General features: G+C 37.4%; 1 protein-coding gene across 7 annotated transcripts in view; it reads left to right on the top strand.

Moving 5' to 3' along the window:
- LOC150104186 (uncharacterized) overlaps positions 1-22,875 on the top strand; it is a 712,768-nt gene that overhangs the window by 123,585 nt on the left and 566,308 nt on the right. For 6 of the 7 annotated variants that reach the window (XM_090396809.1, XM_090396810.1, XM_090396812.1 and 3 more), the window contains exon 8: positions 15,800-16,027. The exons of the other annotated variant lie outside the window; for it this stretch is intronic. In XM_090396809.1, the coding sequence (XP_090252935.1) occupies positions 15,800-16,027 (228 nt within the window). The remainder of the gene's footprint in view (positions 1-15,799; positions 16,028-22,875) is intronic. 7 annotated transcript variants of the gene reach the window in all.

Below are 22,875 nucleotides of genomic sequence, written 5' to 3'. Positions count from 1 at the left end.
TAACATTTTGAAAGCGTTTTCTTAGCATTTAATCATATAATTTTTCAAATTAAGAATGTATGTACAGATCCAGCTTCTATTCCCATGATGGCTGTTTATCTTAAATTTAAAATCTGATGGTGATTTAGGATCATATTCTTCTCTGTGTCTCTTCTGGTATTTTTCTTATGCATAAATCTTCCTGAAAATGCTGAGTGGGGAACTTTTGCAGTTCTCACATTTAGTTTTACAGATGAGTACTACTATCTCTGCTCTGATTTTGTTATCTTGAATTTGATTTTCATCAGAAGATCCATCTGAATTATGCAGTGTAGCTAGCATAGAACTCATATCTCTCCATAGTTGAGCATTTCTGGTCAAACATTATCTGTTTTAGCTGCCTTTCTGCATTTCAGGTTTCTATTGCTTTTTTTGTGACTGTTCTGTCACTGCTTATCTCATCTAATAATCTCTCAAAGTAATTAATCAAATATCCACAATGCTTCATTTTCAGTTTTTATGCCACCTCTATCTATGATTTTTTTATAGTACTTTTATCTAATTTCTAAGCTTTTTTTTTAATAGCTTCTAGAACATTATGGCATCTTCCTGATATTTATCTTCTGTATTCTTACCAGAGGGTTCTCATTACTTTTATTTAGCTACTCTTAGACTTAGCTTTCTTAATTTTTTTTTATATATTCTTACAAACACTTCTTTTTCTGGACCTCCATGTAGTCACAAGACACGTTGTGGGAGAACTATCTTAGGCATCTATCATGCCACTCCTTAAACTCTTGCTATCTGCACATTCACCACCCTTTCAGGCAGTGAATTCCATGGTCCATTCCATCCAATGTGCAAAACATCTACTTGTTGCTTTTTACTCATCACAGCCTTTTGCAGCTTCCAGGGATAACCTCTTACTTTCTTTCCCCCTGATTTTTTATATGAAAAATCTGTCTCCCTATGTCAATCCTGTAAACACCTCAACTGTTTAAATGTCTTGGTCATGTCATCCTTTGTCTTCTATCAACCAGACTCTGTTGTTTTCATGCCTTCAGTTTATCCTCAGTCATACTTACTAGACCTTTTGATATGATTTGTTCTTTTCAAGGACTGCTTTGTTAATTTTTTTTGCAGCCAGCATAAAATGATTTATTTTTTCTTTAAGATGTTCATGTATTTCAGTCCACAGTTCATTTCTAGAAGCTGCTTAACTTTGATTATTCTTGAAGGCTTTAGATATTGGAAATTTTTAAGAAAAAACTAAAAATCTTGACTGGTTTCTTGTGTTTACAGGTACATGTCATTAAGAGTTTGCTTATGTTACGAGGTGTGGCTATTAAATAGCGAGACTGATTGCAAAAATGTGGTTTATTATTACAATTGTACAACTTAATTGTTATCCCCTTCAGCATACTCTCCTCCGCTATCTATACACCATTACATACAAATTTTCCATTGTTGGAAGCAGTGCTGTAAGTCATCAGGTGTTATATGCTTCAGTAGCGCTGCTGTTTTTTCCTGTACCTCAACCACTGACTGAAAATGGGTGCCCTTGAATGCAGATTTCAGCTTTGATAAAAGTCGCATGGAGCTAAGTCCGAGTAAGGTGGATGGTCCAACACTGGGATCTTCTTATCAACCAGATACTGCTTTACAGACAGTGGGCTGGAGTGTCATCCTGATGAAAAATCCAAGTGTTGTTATTCCACAGATTGGGTCTCTTCTTCCTCATTCATTCTCTCAGCTTGGCCAGAACCTCAAGATAATAATTTTGGTTAACTGTCTGCCCCTCTGGTACCCATTCAACCATTACCACGGCATTGATATAAAAAAAAAAAAAAAAAAAAACGATCAGCATTGCCTTCAGTTTTGACTTGCTCATTCTTGCTTTTTTCATTCTCAGTGACTGAGTTTTTCGGTGCATCGATTGTCTCTTTGTTTCTGGATCTTACTGGAAAATCCATGTCTCATCACATGTGATGATCTTCTCCTGCAAGTCTCGTTGAAGGGCACCCATTTTCATTCAGTGGATGAGGTAAAGGAGAAAACTGCAGCGCTACTGAAGCAGATAACACCTGATGACGTGCAGTACTGCTTCTAACAATAGAAAATTCGTATGCAGCGGTGTATAGATAGAGGAGAGGAGTATGTTGAAGTGGGGATAACAATTAAGTTGTACAATTGTAATAAGCCACATTTTTGTAACCAGTCTCATTATTTAATACTCACTATTTAATACTCACACCTTGTATAAAAGAATTAAGCTAGAAAAACTAGGGATTTAAAATGTATCATATTAAGCAATGAAATATAACTTCTTTTGTAAACTTTTCTTTCTTCACTTCTGCTCATGGCAGGTTGAGTTACTCAAAGATGAATTTTTACCATTTCTTTGTCTACTGTCTTTTTATGAAGTTCTATTTATGGAGTTTAAGTGGGTGCTTTCTTTAATGTTGTCAATCCATTTCTTTCTTGGTCGTCTTCTCCTGGGCTGTCCTTCAATTCTGCCATTTATAATATGTTTGGTAGTCTTTCTGGGTTCGTTCTTGAAACATATCCAAACTAGCTTAGTTGGCTCTTTTTAAGTGCTGTAATTATTGTTTTTTTAAAGATATGTTCTTCTCTGACTTTTTCATTTTTTTCATCCAGTTTGTTCTATTGATTTTTTTTTAGGCATTTCATTTGAAAAGCATTGAGTTTATCCATTTCGTTTTTTCTTAAGATCCATCATTCTGAGTAGAGTACTGTGGGAATTATCATTGTTTTATTTATCTTTAATTTGAGTTCTTTGCTTAATCTTTTATTGTTCCATATTTTTTTGTAGTCTGCCCATTGTTATCCATCCATTATCGATTCTGTATTTTATGGTTTTTCGAAATAGTCTTAGATCTTCAGTGATCATTGATCCTATTATTATTATTATTAAACAAGACCTCATGGAGTCAAAGACTCATCTGGGAGGTCCTTTTATCACACACACACATCTCATCATGCCGTGTCTTAAACACACTCAAACTCCTTGCAGACACCACACTCTCAGGCAAGGCATTCCAATCATTCACAACTCTGCACGAAAAAACCTGCCTCTCACTCCCCTACTCACACCCTCTTTATACAGTTTCCAGGGATGACCTCTGGTTCTCCCCTGATCTCCCACTATTCTCTGTAGAACTTCTCCACCACTGATCTTATAACAACCCCTTACCAACTTGTAGGTCTCTATCATATCTCCCCTCTTCCTTCTCTCCACTAGACTCTGCAAATTACATCTTCTCAATCTTTCCTCATACTCAACATTCCAGAGGTCAGAAACTACCTTAGTCAGTTGCCTTTGGACTCTTTTCAACATCTCTTCATCCTTCTGAAAACTTGGTGACCAAATCTGGGTACAATAGTCCATGTGTGGCCTAATCAAAGCCTTATACAGTGGAACAAGAATCTCCCTACTTCTACACGTCAGTGTCCTCCACATCATTCCCAGAAGTCTTTGTGTTGTCTTCACAATTTTGGCGATGTGGCCCCTAAATTTTAGATCCTTATCCACTATCACCCCCAGATCTCTTATTTCCTCTACTTCCAACAATATATTCTCACCAAGCATAAATTCTGCATCCCATCTTTGTTTTCCAAATTTTAAAACCTTACATTTTGCAACATTGAACTCGCATCCCCATTTGCTTGCCCAATCACTCAATTTATTCAAGTCTTCTTGCAAGGCCACATCTTCACTACTCTTTATGGTTCGTTCCAACTTTGCATCATCTGCAAACAACTGAATATCTCCATCCAAATCTTCGCCAATATCATTAATATACAAGTTAAATAGTAATGGCCCTAAAACAGACCCTGAGGCACTCCACTAGTGACTTTCCTTTTCCTGGATATCGCACCCCCATACACAACTTGTTGATACCTATCAGATAGCCAGCCTCCAATCCAATGCACTAATCTAATATCCAACCCCATCTGCTCTAGTTTGACTGTCAACTTATCATGAGGTACTCTATCAAAAGCTTTTGCAAAATCCAAGTGTATTACTGTGTATCCTTCTCCTCTGTCCAAGGAAGCAGTCACTTTATTGTAATAAGTAAGTAGATTACTAAAACATGACCTCCCTTTAGCAAATCCATGCTGTCCATCAAAGATTATACAGTTGTTGTCAACCCAACTCTGGATCCTAATTCTCACAAGCTTCTCCAACGACTTAACCACAACACCTGACACAGAGATAGGCCTATAGTTTGATGCTTGAGTTCGATCACCTCCTTTATGAAGTGGGTGATTCCACTCTTTAGGAACTTGACCAAGTGCAGGACTCGTATTAAAAAAATATGTCACAGCAGGTGTCAACTCTCTGGCACATTCCTTCAGAATGCGCGGTAATATATTATCAAGTCCCACAGCCTTATTTATATCTAGTTTACTCAACTCCCCAAACACCTCTTACTCACTTACAGTCAGTCTCTCCTCCCCATCATCAACTGATCTCAATCTCTCCATGAAGTCACATTCACAAGATTGAAAGATCTTTATGAACTGCTCATTAAGTATCTCCACCACACATTCTGCAACAGCTGTCTTTATACCATTTCCTCCAATCAATGTCATCCTGCCATAATCATTCTTTCTTTTGCTGGCTACATATCGAAAGAACTCCCTAGGATTCTTTTTGGCTTCATTAGCTAACTGCTGTTCATATCTCTCTTTAGCTACTCTCACCAACCAAGTCACCCTCCTTGCCTGGTCTTTGTAGATGAAATTGGTTACTTTCACTTCTCTTATGCTGCCTCCACAATGCCCTTTTTCTCTGTATCGCATGCTTAATCTCTTTAGTCATCCATCTCACACCTACCTTATTTAACCTTCTCACTTGTGGTATGCATTTAGACATTGCATCTGCTAAATAGTTTTCGAAAATCCCCCAAGCTGCATTGATCTCTTTTCCAACTAACTCCTCATTCCATGCTACACCTGCAAGCTGTCTCCTGAGCTCTTCATCATCACCCCACTTGTAGTTCCACATATACCCTTTTTTCACAGGGATCCTTGCACTGCTGGCAACCACCCATGTAATCACCTGATGGTCACTTTCACCAATTGATGGATGATTTGACACTTCATTTATAATTACATCCTCCGATAAGATGACCAAATCCAAGACCCTTAATCCTCGTGTGCCTTCTGTTACATACTGTCTGAGGTAGTTATCCCTCAAAAACTCAAGAAACTCATTTTCTTTACTTCCAGTTGCTATCTCTTCATTCCAGTCTATATTGCCATAATTAAAATCGCCCATAATGATCACCCTTTTCTTATTTGCTTGGCTTATTTGACTATACATTTCACTATCACCACCATCCACATTACCAAGTCTATAACAACATCCCACCAAGTATTTGATTCTATTCACCTCTATCTCACACCATACTGCCTCAAAACCACTGGCCCTATTTCCCTCTTGCATCTCTACCTTGTATGGACATAACTCTTTCTCTCTCATCAATAGCACTCCCCCTCCCTTTTTACCCCTTCTATCCTCACGAAACACATCATACCTTTCCATCTCTATTCCTGTCAGGATGTTGTCCTCCTCATCTAACCATGTCTCACTTATTCCGACAATCTTTGGGTGCACAGACGCAATTAGTGCAACCATTTCATCCGCCTTGTTTCTTATACGTCTAGCATTGGTATACAAACACAACAGCTCAATCCTAGGTAATTGAATTGCTTTACTTGTTCTATATTATTGATTCCTATTTTCATTTGGATTGCTTCCCTTTTTCTTTCTATTACCATTAGTTTTGTTTTACTAAAATCGATTTTCATATCATATTTGTTATTTGTTTGATGCAGCTTGGTAAGGATATTTTCTAATTTTTCTTGGCTGTCTATAGTGATAACTATGTCATCAGCATACTTTAAATGTGTTATATTTTTTCCATTTACAGTTATGCCTTCACACATCTGTAGTCCTTTGTCTACTACTTGGTGCTTTTTAAATACCTCTATTATTTACATTGATCATGAAACACAGTTGAAATGCAAATAATAGAGGTATTTAAAAAGCACCACTACCATAAGCTAAGTAAGACAGCTAATGGTTAACGAATTCCTCATTAAAAAGAAAATGCACACATGCAGTTATAATAAGAAAATAATTAGAATTTACAGCCTATTGATGCAGTAATATTTCCGAGGAAGGGGATAACCAAATGCCATTAGATCTGTTTAAATTTGACTACATAGAGACTTCACAGCCTAGGGATAGAAAGAGGCCTCTTTATGTAATCTTTTATGTAAAATCCCCCCCCCCCCCCCCAAAAAAAAAAAAAAAAAAAAAACACTGATCAGAATGAAATGTTCATCCAGGCCAAATTACGCCGCTTTTTCATACTGGATATAACATTTGTTCCTCATGGTGGATAGTCACGGATGCACCAGACTGTCTGGGCTAAGACAATCCATAGGAGTAAGGAATCTGTAGACACCTGGAAAGTTTGTCTTTAGAAGAGGAAAGAAAGGTAGAAATCTTCCAACCAGGATGAAAGGACACTACAACACAGAGAGACCTGAGAACTTTTGCAGTATGTTCAAATATTCCCTTAATATATGGAAGAGGAATAGGAGAGATTTCTTCCTGTGACCCAGTGACTGGAAGCCTATAACTGTTAAATGCTTTGTCAGTAAGACTCATTGAAACCATTTTTTAAAAAGCCAGATTTGATTTATTTCAATGTTTGGTGTAGAAGGGCTTCATTGAAACAAACTGTGAGCACACTGTAATAAGGATCTCCTCTGTATGATCTGCTCTGCTCACAGTTTCCTTGACTCACTTTCCAGGAGAGAGAGTATTTGTGTTTAAGTGTGTATAGAGGGAACTGCTATCTTTCTTTAAACAGCTGGACATTGCAGTCCTTCAGAAAAATGATGTGGGGAAGGTTGCCAATGATCAGAGATAGATGGTGGAGGATGAGGAGTTTTAAGTTTGTAGTGAAACTGTACATGGATTTTGACCAGCAGCTGCTTTAATTTTTACATACTTAGAGGAAATTAGAGCAGTGATGAAGAACAGCCTATTTTTCTACCTACTGCAGCGTGAAGGCCTCTCCCATTGCAGGAGGTTTTTGGGTTACTACTCCCATGGTGACCCAATCCCTATTGGGAGAGTGCATCTATACTTGTGTGAATGAATGTATGAAGGTGAAAGACAATCACAAAAAGACAACCATGCCTACGTGGGATTCGAACCCCGCAGCCTCTTGGCTGGAGAGCGGATACGCTAACCACTTGGCCAACCAGGCCGGCTCTAACCAAAATATATATATATATATATATATATATATATATATATATAGAAAAGCATAATGCAGAAACAAAGAGCATTTACGAGAAAATGATTGGTATGAACCAATGCAGAAAAAAAGAGCATTTATGAGAAAATGATTGGTATGAACCTGTTAGAGAAAGAGGCACCATCTGTTAAGCAGTCATCTTTATTTGTACAGTGTCAAGACTTTTTAGAGAAGTTTTTGATGCCCTATCCCAAATGGGAGAACAGTCTTCTAAGGTTGTGTGAATTTAGGATTTATATAGTGTAGGAGTTGTAAATAAACATCAAGGTTTTGTTAGGTAGCTTTGGATGTTTTTGTGCCAGGCATACTAGAGGTGTCTTCACTCAGAACAAGAAATCTATCTTAACTGGAGAGCTGAATATTATCGAAAGTAAAGGGAAGAGAAGTGAGATCTTTCTTATGAGAAAGAAGACGTTGCAGTGTTCTGTTAGCATATAAATTCAGTAGATTTCCTATACCTCTACTGGAGAATGCAAGGGGATCAGTGTTTGTGACATTGGTTATGGAAGATCTTAACGTTTGAATCATTTGAACACTGCAGGGTTCCTCAAATGAGGAGGAGGAGTGGAGTATGCTGACATTAGCAAAACTATGGATAGAATTAGATTAGTAAGAGAAGATCATTTATATATAAGGAAAAAGAGTTTGTGAAAGTAGGAGCCTTGAGATATTCTAACGTTAATGGGAAAATTTAAAGAGAGGAAACCATTCACCATGGCACATAGTGAACAACCAGAGAAGAAACTGGTGACCCATTTGCAAAGTGCAGCAGTCAGAAGATGGTAACAGCTTTATAAGTAGACTTCTTTGCCTGATCTAGTCAAAAATCCTGGAAAAGTCAAGAGACACTAAAACAAGTTTATTCAAACCTATCTATGGCTTTGGCAAAGTAGACAAGGTTAGGAAATATTTTGTGGAACAAGAGGGAGACATCCATATTGGTGATCACCACTTAATTGGCAGAACTCCATGTGATGTTGGCTGTTGATAATACCTAAAAGATTGAGGTAAAGGTAATGAGATAATAGTGATGACTGTCTTTTATCTCTTGTTTGAGATAAGCTGCATAAAGGCTTATTTCCTTGCTATTATATAGGGTGGTTCAAAATTCCACATACAAACTTTGAGAGGAGGTAGAGCACATCAAAATCAACGATATTCACATAGGAAAGCATGACCGGAAGGTGCTAACAGGGACACTAAGATACAGAAATAACACAAGGCAGTAAGTAGTGTAAAAAACTTTATTAGGCATAACTGAACAGTTCAATAGTAGTTGGATACGTGATATGGTAAATGAGGTGCATGTCTGTCATCTTGGCATTTGTAAAACGACGCATGTTCTTTGTACAACGTTGAAAGCTTGAATGAGGAATCCCCAATTGCTCACCTGAAGCGCTGGTGAACAGCCCCACCTATCACTTTCGGGTGGCGTTTCCAGTCATGCTTTCCTATGTGAATATAGTTGATTTTGATGTTCTTTATCTCCCCTCAAAGTTTGTACGTGGAATTTTGAACCACCCTGTATAGATGTCAAATGAATGCCATGGCTTTTACAGGATGAATGCTTATTCGGGGAAGTGGATTTGATTTTGAGCACAGTTGTGGGAATACTTCTGGATCAGGAGACTTGTTGATGTCCAAGTACTTAAGGATTCTTCTGATGTCTTTCAACTAAAAGATTAGAATATTCATGTGGTAAGCTGTTCTTTGATATAATGAGAGGTGACTTGCCTTATATTTGTCCATGCTAACAACAGACTGATATTAGCATGGACAAATAGCCTTATCTTTGGGTGATGTTGCAGTGGTATTATCTGGATGTGAAAGATGCAGAAGTTTGGCAGGCCAAAAGTTGTCCTGTCGCACTAAGTAGTAGGACAACTTGCAGCCATGGGATGAGGTTTTCCAGCCATTTGAGAAGGATGTCACTTGATCTATTTGGCCCTTTCATATTAGATTTGTTTTTTATAATAGACTCACGTGTTACACGCATATTTTTCTGGTTAACTTGAGTGTACCAGGGATGATTTTGAATCTGGAGGTTTTTGACTTGTTCCACTTGAGATATAAAGAATTTTTATCCTTGTGCTTTGAAAAAAACTTATAGGAGAACTAGAGCTTGGATAGGCTAAAAATTTTAGGTTGACTGGGTGATGAAAGCCCTCATTCCAATAGGGGTAATTTTAGTTTTTATTTGGAGCAAGTGCACGGATTTGAGTGGTGGTGGTGGTGGGGGGGGGGGGATGGAGTCAAAATAGTACTTAAACCAAGGAAAGGAGGAGTAGAAATTGGATATTTCTAATTTTCAAATAACAGTATAGAAGAGATTTTGCTGGAAGCTCTCCAGCTTTCAGCAACATCCAGCTGATGGCTATATTATATTTGGAAAAAATCCTGTTTGAGAAACGCCTCAGATTGAAAAGATTATCTAGTTTTCTAGATATTTTATTGGAGATTTTTTTCTGATCCACAGCATTATATTTTTGCTAGCATCTTTGTTGTTGTTGGTCAAATGGTCACTTTGCATCAAGTCATTACTAACAGCAAAATTTTGCTGTTTGTAATGACTAACAGCAAAATTCACAGATAGATCAGTGTAGTTGAAGGGAAAGCCATTTTGTGTATGTATGAGTCCCTAGCTAACTAAGATGATCTAAATGTTTAGGTAATTAGCCTGGAAAAATCAAGATTCTGAGACAAATAATGACAAGTCAGAATTTGGAGAGGACTAAAGATGTGTGAATGCAGCAAAGTCTAATGAGTTTTTATGCAAGAACTGATTGAGGAAGGAATTCTAGGTTTGTAGTTCTGAAATGGAATTCTAGATGGATGCAGTCATGTGAAGTATAGTTTAGATCAGTGGTCGATATCGACCCCCAGGGTCGATATAACATTGTTAGGACATCATTGTACAGGTAATATTTAATTCAGTTAACTTGGATTATCTCCATCCTGAATGACAACGCAATTAAGAATGAATCATGGGAACGGTGACATGAATAGGACCTGTAAGATAGAGCAAGGTCATGAAAATAGTTATGGAGGCCAATCAAGTAGGCCAAAATGACTTATTTACCAATAAACGGATGTCGGTGGTTCCCACCTGGTTTGCGCGGCTGGAGCGAAACACGTGCATGTTTGCTTATTTATTTATACTTACGCGTATTCGATCCCAGTTCTCATTTTTGCGCATCGACATACAAGTGAGAGTTAATGTTCTAAAAATCATCAACATACATATTACATAATATTAAAATTACGTAATAGTAAAATACAGGAGCAGCGGCAAAGAAGTTTGACGATCCCTGGTTTAGATAGTTGAGGGGACAAGTAGTTGCGGATATTAGTTTTCCCTGAAAATAATGTCTGGTATTTAGATGACATGAGTGGTAGTGCACATAATATATATTTGTATTAAGGTCATGAAAGGTAGCATAGCAGGTGCAAAGTATTTTTTAATGTTTTTTTTTGTTGTTGTTTTTATGATATTATCATTTTTATTGGAGATTTTTTCTGATCCACAGTATTATACTTTTGCTAGCATCTTTGTTTTTTTTTTTCACTATATTATTTCAGGAATTTACAACGTACTAGGATATACATTAAAATAAATTTTAATATATTTCTATATTTCGGCAACATCACGCTGCCATTTTCAAGAACTTAGGTACAAGATACATGCACGCAGGCACAGCAAAACAATAAATGAGCAAGAAGTATGAAGCTATTATTTCTCCTAAAGTCCTGATGGTGCCCTCTAGCGGGCAATGTTGGTATTCTTGGGCGATTGGGCTGAAGGTCTTCTGATGTAGGTTTCCGAAATTTGAGGAAGTCTCATGCAACCAAATTTGTTGAGGTTTGGCTCGTTTCTTAAGGCTGAAGATGATTCTATGAAAAGCCTTTCATATCTGTATTTGCTACGGTGTATTATCCTGGCTTTTTTCCACCGTATTCTATGGCAGGTATCCAGAGCATGGTCAGCAAGACCAGAGTGGCTGTATTGGTGAAACTGGATGTAGTCCTTGTGTTCTGAAATTTTGATATTTGCTGTCCTGCCTGTTTGGCTGAAGTAGGACAGCTTACAGCGGATAAGGGATGCCAATTTTTTATAAGGTTTGTAACAAGAAGTTAAGTCATGTTTTTTTAAGATTTTTGTGATTTTTTCTGAGGTGCCTCGGATATAGGGTATGGTGATGGATTTAGAGTAATCCTTGTTGTGATGGGGAGGGGGGGGGGGGGTTGTGGTTTACTGGTTTTAATATTTTTTGGATTTTTTTTGGGGGGGGGTAGCCATTGGCTGAGAACGTGTTGAGGATGATGTGGTTTAGTTCTGTGGTTAGGGCATTGTCATTCGAGCAGATAAGTTTAGCCCTGTTGTGTAGTGTTTTAATGACTCCATATTGTTGTGAGGGGGGGGGGGATTGTTGGTGAATGTATCTGCCTGTGTGGGTGGGTTTTCTATATACTGAGAAAACCAAGGTTCCATCAGGCTGGCGGGTGACTAGTGTGTCTAAGAACGGAATGCAGTTGTTTTTTTCTTCTTCCAGGGTGAATTTTATTCTGGGGTGTTGGTTGTTTAAGTGTGTTAAGAAGGAGAGGAGTGCATCAGAGCCATGTGGCCAAATAGCGAATACATCATCTACATAGCGAAGCCAAATGGTTGGTTTTTGTGAGGCAGAGTTCAAGGCTTGCTCTTCAAAAGTCTCGATATAAAAGTTGGCCAAGGGTGGGGAGAGTGGAGAACCCATGGCTGTCCCCTCTATTTGTTTGTAGAATTTTCCTTGCCAAACAAAATAGCCTGAGTTCATTGTGAACTGAAATAGGGCTGTGATATCGGGAGGAAATTTAGCTTGGATTAGCTCTAAGGATTCTTTGAGTGGGACATTTGTAAATAAGGAGGAGACATCAAAACTGACCATTATGTCAATGTGTTTGAGTGTAAGGTTTTCTATGCTGGCTTTGAAGTGGGCTGAGTTTTTTATGTATGAAGGTGTGTTGCCAGTATAGTGTGAGAGAGCTTTGGCCAAATGTTTTGCTAGTTTGTGGAGGAATCAATGCCATCCACTATGGGACGTAATGGCACATTTTCCTTGTGAATTTTTGGGAGTCCATAAATACGGGGGGTATGGAGTTTATGGTTTTAGTTTGTTGGTGATTTCCACTGGCCAAGAAGTGACCTTCTTAAGGAGTCTGTGGAGTTTCTAATTTGTGAGTTGGTGGGATTGTATTCGATACGGAGGTAAGTGGCACGATCTAACAATAGAGATTTTAGCTTACCTGTGAAATCTTTTTGGTTCAGCAATACTGTGGCATTCCCTTTGTCAGCTTTGGTGATTATTATTTTCTTGTTTTTCTTTAATTCTAATAGAGATTTAATTTCTTTACTGGGCATGTTGGTTTTAGGTGGTTTGGCTTTGGTCAGAACACAAGCTACATCCAGTCTAATATCGTTGGCGACATGGCTTGGGAGGTGTTGGATCCCGCGTTCAATCCGTATCATGGTATCCTCAGCAGGTATTCTTTTGGGCGCAATGGCGAAGTTGTGGCCACGTGCGAGGGCGTCGAGTGCTTCAAGTTTCACACTTAGTGACGACAGATTCACTACCGTATTGGTAGGAAGTTGCGGTTTAGAGATCGCGACCTTTTTTAAATTTTCAAATTTTTTAATGTGTCGATCTCGGACTAATCTGAACTCTTTCTCCGCTGCAGTGCACGAGATGTCGCGTAAATTCGACCAAATTTCGTGGCTTAAGGTGCTTGAAAGGTCATCTTCGAGTGCCTGTATAGCTGAGTTAGCTTCACTCAGGAAACGGCGAGTGGCGGCAATTTGTTCTCTGAGTAAGGCTTGGCTGGCACGGTTATAGATACGAAGTGCCTTTTGCGAAGAGAAATGGTGCTTGAAATTCACACAGTTAGGGATTACCTGGTTATCCCGGCAGCACTTCAGGAAGGCGAGACGATTCTGTTGTCTTGCTAGCTTCAACTTCAATTTACCGTAATGGCGTGCTTTATGTGCGGTAATATCTCCGTGGATTATCATAATTCTCGTGGAAAGGCTTAGACGTTGGTTATGCATTTTTACTATATTATTTCAGGAAATTACAACGTACTAGGGGGGTAGCCATTGGCTACCCCCCAAAAAAATCCAAAAAAAAATATTAAAACCAGTAAACCACAACCCCCCCCTCCCCCTCACAACAAGGATTACTCTAAATCCATCACCATACCCTATATCCGAGGCACCTCAGAAAAAATCACAAAAATCTTAAAAAAACATAACTTAACTTCTTGTTACAAACCTTATAAAAAAATTGGCATCCCTTATCCGCCCAACAAAAGACCAACCTCCCCACCTAGACCTACCTGGTGTGTACCAGGTCCCTTGCAGCTGTAAGCTGTCCTGCTTCGGCCAAACAGGCAGGACAGCAAATATCAGAATTTCAGAACACAAGGACTACATCCGGTTTCACCAATACAGCCACTCTGGTCTTGCTGACCATGCTCTGGATACCTGCCATAGAATACGGTGGAAAAAAGCCAGGATAATACACCGTAGCAAATACAAATGTGAAAGGCTTTTCATAGAATCATCTTCAGCCTTAAGAAACGAGCCAAACCTCAACAAATTTGGTTGCATGAGACTTCCTCAAATTTGGGAAACCTACATCAGAAGACCTTCAGCCCAATCGCCCAAGAATACCAACATTGCCCGCTAGAGGGCACCATCAGGACTTTAGGAGAAATAATAGCTTCATACTTCTTGCTCATTTATTGTTTTGCTGTGCCTGCGTGCACGTATCTTGTACCTAAGTTCTTGAAAATGGCAGCACGACGTTGCCGAAATATAGAAATATATTAAAATTTATTTTAATGTATATCCTGGTACGTTGTAATTTCCTGAAATAATATAGTGAAAATGCATAACCAACGTCTAAGCCTTTCCACGAGAATAGTATCTTTGTTCGTGGTCAAATGACTGCATGGTAGATGCTGAGACTGCAAAAAAGTTGAACTGAATGTCTGCTGCAGACACTGACCTGAATGCATCTAACAGGTGACAGTCATTGAGGATACAGTACTTGCTTCAACAAAAGAACATTTCTAAAATTACTGTGTAAAGGAACATCGTTTCATTTTATAGGAGGAATAAGTGATAAAAACTTTCAACAGATAATGCACTAAGTCATAGAACTTGGATTGTCTAGGAATGGTTACAGGAACACAGAGATATTCATGACAAATATCTGTTGTTAGCAGTTGTAATGGAACTTCAAAAATTTATCTCTTTTCCAAAATATAAAATCTCTGAAGTTCTTCTGGAACCTCATGGAGTTTCCAAAAGTACCTCAGGTTTGGCTTATCTAGGCTGTTCGTGAGGGCTCATGTTAATTCAACACACTTGTCAAGTGAGTATCTCTATTAAACTGACCACTCAGTGCTATTCAACCCAGCAGAAAAAAAATTTGCTACAAGATAGGAGATAATGATTATTAATCATAATAGATTTTTTTTTATAAGCAAAGCTTTTTGTGGATTTAAGTCGTGAAATTCCTAATGATCACCATTAATTAGGTTATTTGCTTATTTTTAGGAATATTATTGAATCTGATCTTGTGATTGGTTAAGGACTAATTTCTTGTGGGAGTCCTGGTCATTTAGAAATAAGATAAATGCTGGGGAATGGGATGGTATGAAATGATACAAAACAAGAAATGGCTCTGGTGAACAGATGTAACCTCCCTTATAGGGAAAGGAAATATTAGAGAGGGAAGATATCTCCTGAGATTAATTGCATTGAGTTTCAATTTATGCCAGTCATTACATCAGCATATGTAAAAAGAAGAGGTCTAATATTCAGTGAGGAGTAAAAATTACTGTTAATATGAGGGGTGCAATAGTTTGTAATAAAGTTACTGTCTATTCAAAATACTTAATGTTACTCTATGGTTAATTTAGTTGTCAAACTTTGAGAGTGTGATATATCAGATATATCATCTTTGATGTCTCATCTTCTAGAACATGTATATCCAACTAGATATATGCATTAAGCCAACTGAATGTCCTATCCTACAGAATATTCAGTTAACTGACCTAAATGGAATCAGAGAACCAAAAACGTAGTATGGGAGGGGGGGGAACTAATTATGAATTTTATGCAAATTTGTGTTGTTAGTATGTATTTCTGCATATGAAAATATATGAGCAAAGGAACTGTTTTGACTTGTTTTTTATTCTTTTCTTTAAGTGAAGATCACTTCAGTTTCGCCTCCTTTTGCACACTATATGAAAATTACTGTTTCTGCTCAATGAACTTTTAAAAGGAACATTGGGTTAATGGAAAATTGGTTAGTTGCTATCATACACTCTGCTTAACTTAATTAGCTGTAATCATATTCCAATTAGGTAATTTAAGGTTTGTCATGTAGACTGATAACTGTTATGTTCCTTTTTAGGTTGAACAATTACAGCAACAGAATCAAGAATTAGAAGCCCAGATATCAGAAATGACAGGCCGAAATATACGATCCCAAACATATTTACGACAAAAAGCACAAAGAGAGAGCAGACAAATACACAAATCACATTCAGCAAGTATCAGAGAAGCAAAGAAGAATGTAGAGCATCATGAAAAATATAAACAAGGGTTTTCAGATTCAGATAAAGTTTCAAAACAAAACTTGGTAATATACTTTTTTTTGTGGTAAAGAGCAATCACTTTTAAGCATGCATACAAATTTTTGATGAATGTTTTTATGTGCTGTATTTTTTAATGCAAAACAAATAGCATAATAATATAAACAAATAATGCAGTGGCTAAGTATCCACAAATACAATAATGCATAGAATCAAAATATGGATGGTGAAAAACTAGCACTAGTGAAAATACGGTAACCTTAAAACCAGTCGTGTCTTTATGATATTGAAGAAGATGCCTAGTACAGCTGACATTATAAATTTTTAATTGTACTGACATTTTGATGCTTATATTAGTGAAGCTTATATTATATTCTGGATTATATAATATTGCTGGATACCAATTAAACAATCCAGTTCACATTGTTAACATGCCATACAGATGGAATATCTTTTTTGTTACTGAGCTTAAGTGCAGTTGTTTGCAATTGATGCAAAGATAGGCAGGGCAATCAGGGATAATTCAGCACTTACAAAATGATTTGAATAGGCTGGAAATTTGGGCAGACGAAAATGGCTGTCAGTTTAATGTTAGTAAGTGTAAAAAAGTGCGAAGTTATGCACTTTGGTATATTATATTAGTGAGATATGCTACAAGAAACTGAGGAGCAGGGGATCTTGGTGTATTGGTGGATAGGAATTTGAAGTTCAAAGGTCACTTAGCAAAAGTTACATATACAACTCGGAGGATAATTGCAATGTTGAAGCGAATTTTGACATGTAAGGATAAGGAAGTTTGTCATTTTGCCTCTTTATAAGGCTTTGATAAGGCCACACCTGGATTGTTGTGTGCACATTTGGTCTCCCAGGTTCCAAGGGGATATAGAAGCTGTGGGGATGCAAAGAAGAGTTACAAAGATTATATCCGGATTATGGAATTTAGATTATGAGGACAAATTGCAAGTATATGAATTGCAAATTCTGGTTAACAAGAGAAAGAGGGGTGATATGATAGAAGTCTATAAACTTTTGAAAATCGTTATATGGAAAGTGAGGAGAGAACATGGAAGCATATTATTTGCAGTCAAGAAAGGGGTAAGAGCTAGGTAAAAGCAGTGAGTGAGTGGAATAGTTGCCTTTAGGTGTTGAGTGCATCTAGCGAATGAATTTAAGGGAAGGTATGATAGTTGGTTTGGGTGATTTATAGCATCTCTCGATGAGTCCTTGATGCGCTAGAGGTTTCAAATAATAATAATAATATAATAAAAGTGCCTTTTGTGTGACATAAAGAAAACTACAGTTAAAAGGAGAGAAAGAAAAAGGAGAACTGTGAATTCTGAATTTGTAATTATATTATTATTGAACTACACTGGTGTTCAAAACTTAAGGACAAACACTATTTCTGAAGATTTCAACTGCAAATTCAGATGAATCAGCTTGTCGCAATTTGTATAACTGATAATTTTGAATAGAAAGTGGGTACACATTCAAATTTATGAATCTATGCAAAGGAGTCGTGGTAGCACTCAACAGGATGAAAAGGAAAAAAAAGTCATGCCAAGTTAATTGTGTTTAAAGGAAGCTCTTTTCAGGAAGGAATAAAGTTGCTAACTTGGATGTTGTGTAATGTCTCAAAGACATCATCTAGATCATCATTGTTATAGTATGAGAATGGGAATAAAATAAAACATATATATATATACACACACACACACATTAAATTTTGTATTCATAAATTACATATATCGATAAACACTTTAGAAACACATTCATTTAACTTCACAGTAAACTAAAAATAACTAAGCACAGAAAGTGAAGTAAATCACAACAAATACATAGAGCAATGAGACGGCACATTCGTTGACTTGATGTTTTGACTAGGCGATCAGCTGTTTGGGTAGGTTCGGCTCTCAGGTAGGGAATGGGAGGGAGGATTGACAAACATATATAGACATGAACTACAGCACTGTGCTTTATCACTCACTTCTCAGAAATTAATCAGTATCAGTGTTGCCAACTTAGCAACTTTTGAGCCCTCACGCTGTACCCCAAAAAATTTTACCATGTACCCTCATACCCTCAAGGGGTATGTGCAGCACAGGTCGAGAACTCCTAATTTGGATGATTTCACATGCGGAAAAATTATTGGAAAGCTTGAAGGCCATAGAATTACTGATATTGCCAGAGTTTGGAATCTCACTTACACGAGAGGTTGGTTGATCAACCTGTGCTACATTAGTACTGTGTATGGGTGGTGGGTTGGGGAAGAAGGTATTTGTTCACACTTGATTTGAATGACTGTATATTGTATTCCCTGGGCAACACAACAAGAGGAAGACTTCCACAGCACAGCAGTTGCAGGGACGGAGGAGAAGAAACTTGTTCTGTGGATTTCAAGGTACACTGTAAAGGGATGTTGAGCAGCAGCTGCACATGTTCCAATGAGTTTAGTACTAAGTGGGGGAATTTTATGCTATTTCAGATGAACACTTTCCATGGAAATATTTGTAGAATATACATAGTGTGGAGACTGATTGTCTGTGTGAAAGTGGGGGGAGTGAATTGGTAAGAGATGGGTCATGTTCTCCTCTGTATTGAGTCGAGCATTTTGAGAGAGCTTTTGGGGGCCTACCCTATATGTGAGACCAGTACTCCTCCGACTTTCGCACAGACAATCGGTCTTCACCTGAATGGTAAGAGTATAAGGAACCATCCACCACCACACATAGTGTGCATCCAGACAGAAGTCTTGAGATAGACCAAACGATTGCAGCTTGCTTAGTACGCCCTTGTGCCAGATCTGGTCAAACACCTTGAAGATATCAAGTGCAACTGCTTGCGATTCACCAAACTTCTCCATGCCATTTGTCCAGAGGTAGTGACATATTTGAGCAAATCTCCTGTTGATCAGCAGTGACGGAATCCATACTGGTGGTTGTTTATTAGACAGGTAGCTTCAAGGTGGGAATTGATTATTTTTTCCATTATTTTGGACAGGACTGAGGTGAGTGAGATGGGGCAGTTAGTTGAATGGCAGTGACTTGTCACCCTTCTTGGGAATGGGTTTGAATATAGGGCAATTTCCAGGCTGTAGGATAGTACCAATGGAGTAAGACAGTGTGTATATATATGATGATTAGTACTATTAACTCGGGGTTGGGATATGTTCATTTTTCTAAATTAACTGACTTAAAACCCGAGAATTATAACACAATGACATTTATTTGAAAAAACGCAACATGTTTCGTCAAGAATGACTTCATCAGGCGATAAGAACATAGAAAGATATTAAAAGACACTGAAATTAACATTGACACACTCTAAAGCTATACAATTATAAAGCCATAATATTCGACTGTAAAATGCAGTTATTATGAGCTTGAACTACAGTCCGAGTTAAAGTTCTATTGTTGTACACCTGTGCATGTGTGGAATCACGCGATCTCCAGTATCTAATAGTAGAGTTGAAAGAGTCAGGCAAATTATAGCTGAGATTGTTATTCATGTGAAAAGGGTCCAAGGTGATTTCCTTTGACTCAACAATGCGGCGCTCTACCTCATATATATATATATTATAGGCAACATATGACAGGAGACAATTTGAGAGATGCCATCAGGGCCAGGAGACTTTTTTTTATCTCATTTGAACAGTATTTTACTGATCTCTTTCTCTGGCAAAAGGATATAGTGAGCATTGTATGTTGGGCATCTGGAATGGTTAGGAGACATTTGCCATTGTCAGTTATGCATGCATTGGAAGCAAAGTGTGAGGCCAGGATCGCTTTGGTGAGAGACCAAAAGGCTCGGCTGCCATTTGGACAGGTTGCTAATTTCCTGCTTTGTGCTCTTTCGAACTTTGTTTGGAAGCATTGATTTTTTTTATATATATATATATATATATATATTTTTTTTTTTTTTTTTTTAATTTCAGGCTTGGATATAAGCTCTAAAGGAGGATGGAGTTCTTGATTTGAGCCATTAATGGTATGTTTGGTTTTTCATTTGTACAGCCAATTCGCATCTTTTGGAAAACCAGGGTTTAGTTAGGGAATGGCAAGTCAGAGTACTGTGGGGAATGTATGTGTCCATGCCACCAAGGATTACTTTGGTTATAAGTTTGGTGCATGTTTGGGTTGGAAGCTCAGAAGCAATAGTCTAATCATGGGAATGAGGCATAGAAGTTGCGGAGGCTGTGTACACATTGTTGCATAGGGGAGGAGATGAGCACTAGGTTGTGGTCAGAATTGCCTAGGGAGCCCCTCTGCATTCACTTTGTATTTGGAAGGGTCATTGGTCAGGAAGATTTGTAGGGTATTTGGAGAGTGGTTCAGGTTATCTAGTATTCTGGTTGGCATCTGAACTATTTGTGTAAAGTCATTAGTGATGGCAAATGTTTCAACATCTCTTCCTGCAAGATCTGTACAGCTGGAGGAGGGAAGCCAGTTGGTGTTGTGGACATTAAAATCTCCTACGGGGATGATTTTGCTGTTGGGAAAGTGGGACTGGAGAAAGCCAATTTTTAAGGAGAGGAAATTAAAGAGCTCAGAGTGGTTGGTTGCATTAGGAGAGCGATAGAGACAGCATATGAATTTGACTGAATTGGGAAGGGTTATTTTCATTCAGAGAAGGTCAAAGTTAGGCGATTCTAGGTTGAGTGCTCTCTGGCAAGGTATTTCCTAGTTTTGATGTGCTTGTTGGTGTGTCGCAAGTTACTTTTACAAGGTGTGGAAAGTTCGTTTCACCTGTCTTTTATTTATGGGTCCGAAACGATGACACCTGATGATATTTTTAGAATTGATGTTGCTTCTGCTAATTTGATGATGTCTTTTAGTGCTTTTCTGTTTTCCTTTAGCATTGTATCCAGACTGTGGGCAGCATTTCAAACCAATAGAATGTGTTCCAGACATTTCCTAAGAGGTCTCCCTTGCTCTACTGCTCTTGCTCTACTCCCTAGTAATGTAGACAGATTTTTGTATATAACAGCAAAATGTAATCAACCATGGCAGGTCAGCTTGCAAGTTGGCGCTATTCAAGCTGAGGTAAACAGATATCTCGACAAATTGTGGTAAGATATCTGCTACAAATATACCTATATGCCTGAAGTATGCATCTCTTTATCCACTGCACATCATAGAGCACATTTTCAGTGGTGTTGTATCCATAAAAAATTGGACAAAACACCAGATTGCTTGTAAGATATCTGTTAGCTAGGGATATCCAATTATCTTAAATTTTTTAGTGTGGCCAAATTTGATGAAATAAATAAATAGAAAGGAAAGGATAACTTTTTTTTTTATTTGTCATGTAGTTAAATATTTCCAAAAAATGTATGGCAAAAAAAAAAGCATTATTTCTTGTAATAATTAGAAATGTTAATATAAGGAAGCTTTGTTACTTATGGCCTGTCAAACTATTTGATTATGATATTTTTATTTGTAAAAAGGACTCGCCTCTAATATAGTTTTTTTTTTTTTTTATTTCTGTAACGTGAACTTGAGAGAAGAAATTATAACTTTCCGACGACGTTTTCACACTACTGAAGAACTGCTGACTTGTTTACAAGCACTGTTCACCTCATTGCCATGTTATTTACTGCATCCCACAGTAGTGCGCTTGTGCAAACATCGTAATTCTGAAGAGGAAGTTGATTGAGTGGGAGAGAGAAAAATAGAACAGCTGTCGCATTCATTAGACCAACAACAAAAAAAAGACTACTTTCTAGAGAAGGGAGAAAATAGTTTTAAGGGAATTTCTGAACCCCAAGAAGGCGGATGAGAGTGTTATGAGGGAAACAAATAGTTATAAAATTAACAGATGAATTTCCTTGATATGAAGTAAAGTTGTGACAAATACAAAGTGATTATATAGTTTCTCCCGAAACAAATGACAGTTCCTTTTGATACAGTATGAGAAAGCACATTCCAACTAAGTGCTGTAAACCTGTTAGAAATGAGCTTTTAGTATATAAGGATAATGATGAAGCATTCACAAGGAAACTGGGAACTTTAAAATTATCTTCATACTCTAAAGAAGTAGGAAAGGAACCAATACTCCAAAGGAGATATGAAAGAAATACGCTTTTTTTTTTAGCAAGATTGTACAAAAGTTATTTCTTTGTTTTACAGGAAAAAACGGGTATGACGTAAGAAATTTATATTTTATGGCTATTATTCACAGCTAAAGAAACTGTGTTATGAGTTTAAGGTTTGTGTATTCTCACAAAATCCTGTGATTTTGAAGAGGGGAAAACTTATATAATGTTTGTTCTTTAAGTGTGTTAAATGTGCTTGCCTTTATTCTCTTCAGGAGATAATTTATTTGAAATGAAAAATTCTATATAGCACTTGTGAAACATAAGCATTTTACACACACATTTAAGATAATACAGAAAATCTACACCAATATTATTTGTAAATAAATATATTATTTTGAATTTTCCTTTGTCTTTCACTCACTCTCTTAATTTATCATAATAACAATATCCTGGGTATGAATCTGTGTTATTAACATCTATTTCTGTTTGAAATAACTGGTTCTTAAAAGGAAAGTGGAAGCACACTATAAAACAGGCTAATGTACTCTTTACAGATGAGTCATTTTAGTCTTTCCTCTGATTCTAGATGATGCTTGATCTGGCTGAAAGTGGTATTGCTTACCATTAAGAGAATGTTCTTGAATACAGTTCTTACAATTCTTAAATACAGCACTGCTGGGATCATGATGTGTGGGAGCATTATGCTTAATAAATGCACTGAGCTACAAATGTCATAAAAAAATGTTGATACTCAATAGAATAGAACCTTATTTAACACCACTTTTTAGAAAAAAACCAAACTGGATTTCTTAAAAAACGATGTACAATAGAACAGATACATTGCATCAGAAGAATCATAGA

Source organism: Typopeltis vanoorti, chromosome 8 (assembly GCF_054136105.1).
Source record: "Typopeltis vanoorti isolate ZY-2024b chromosome 8, IOZ_Tvanoo_1.0, whole genome shotgun sequence".
NCBI lineage: Eukaryota > Metazoa > Arthropoda > Arachnida > Uropygi > Thelyphonidae > Typopeltis > Typopeltis vanoorti.
The sequence above is the reverse complement of the archived record's forward strand: the minus strand, read 5'-3'. Positions and strand labels throughout refer to the sequence as shown.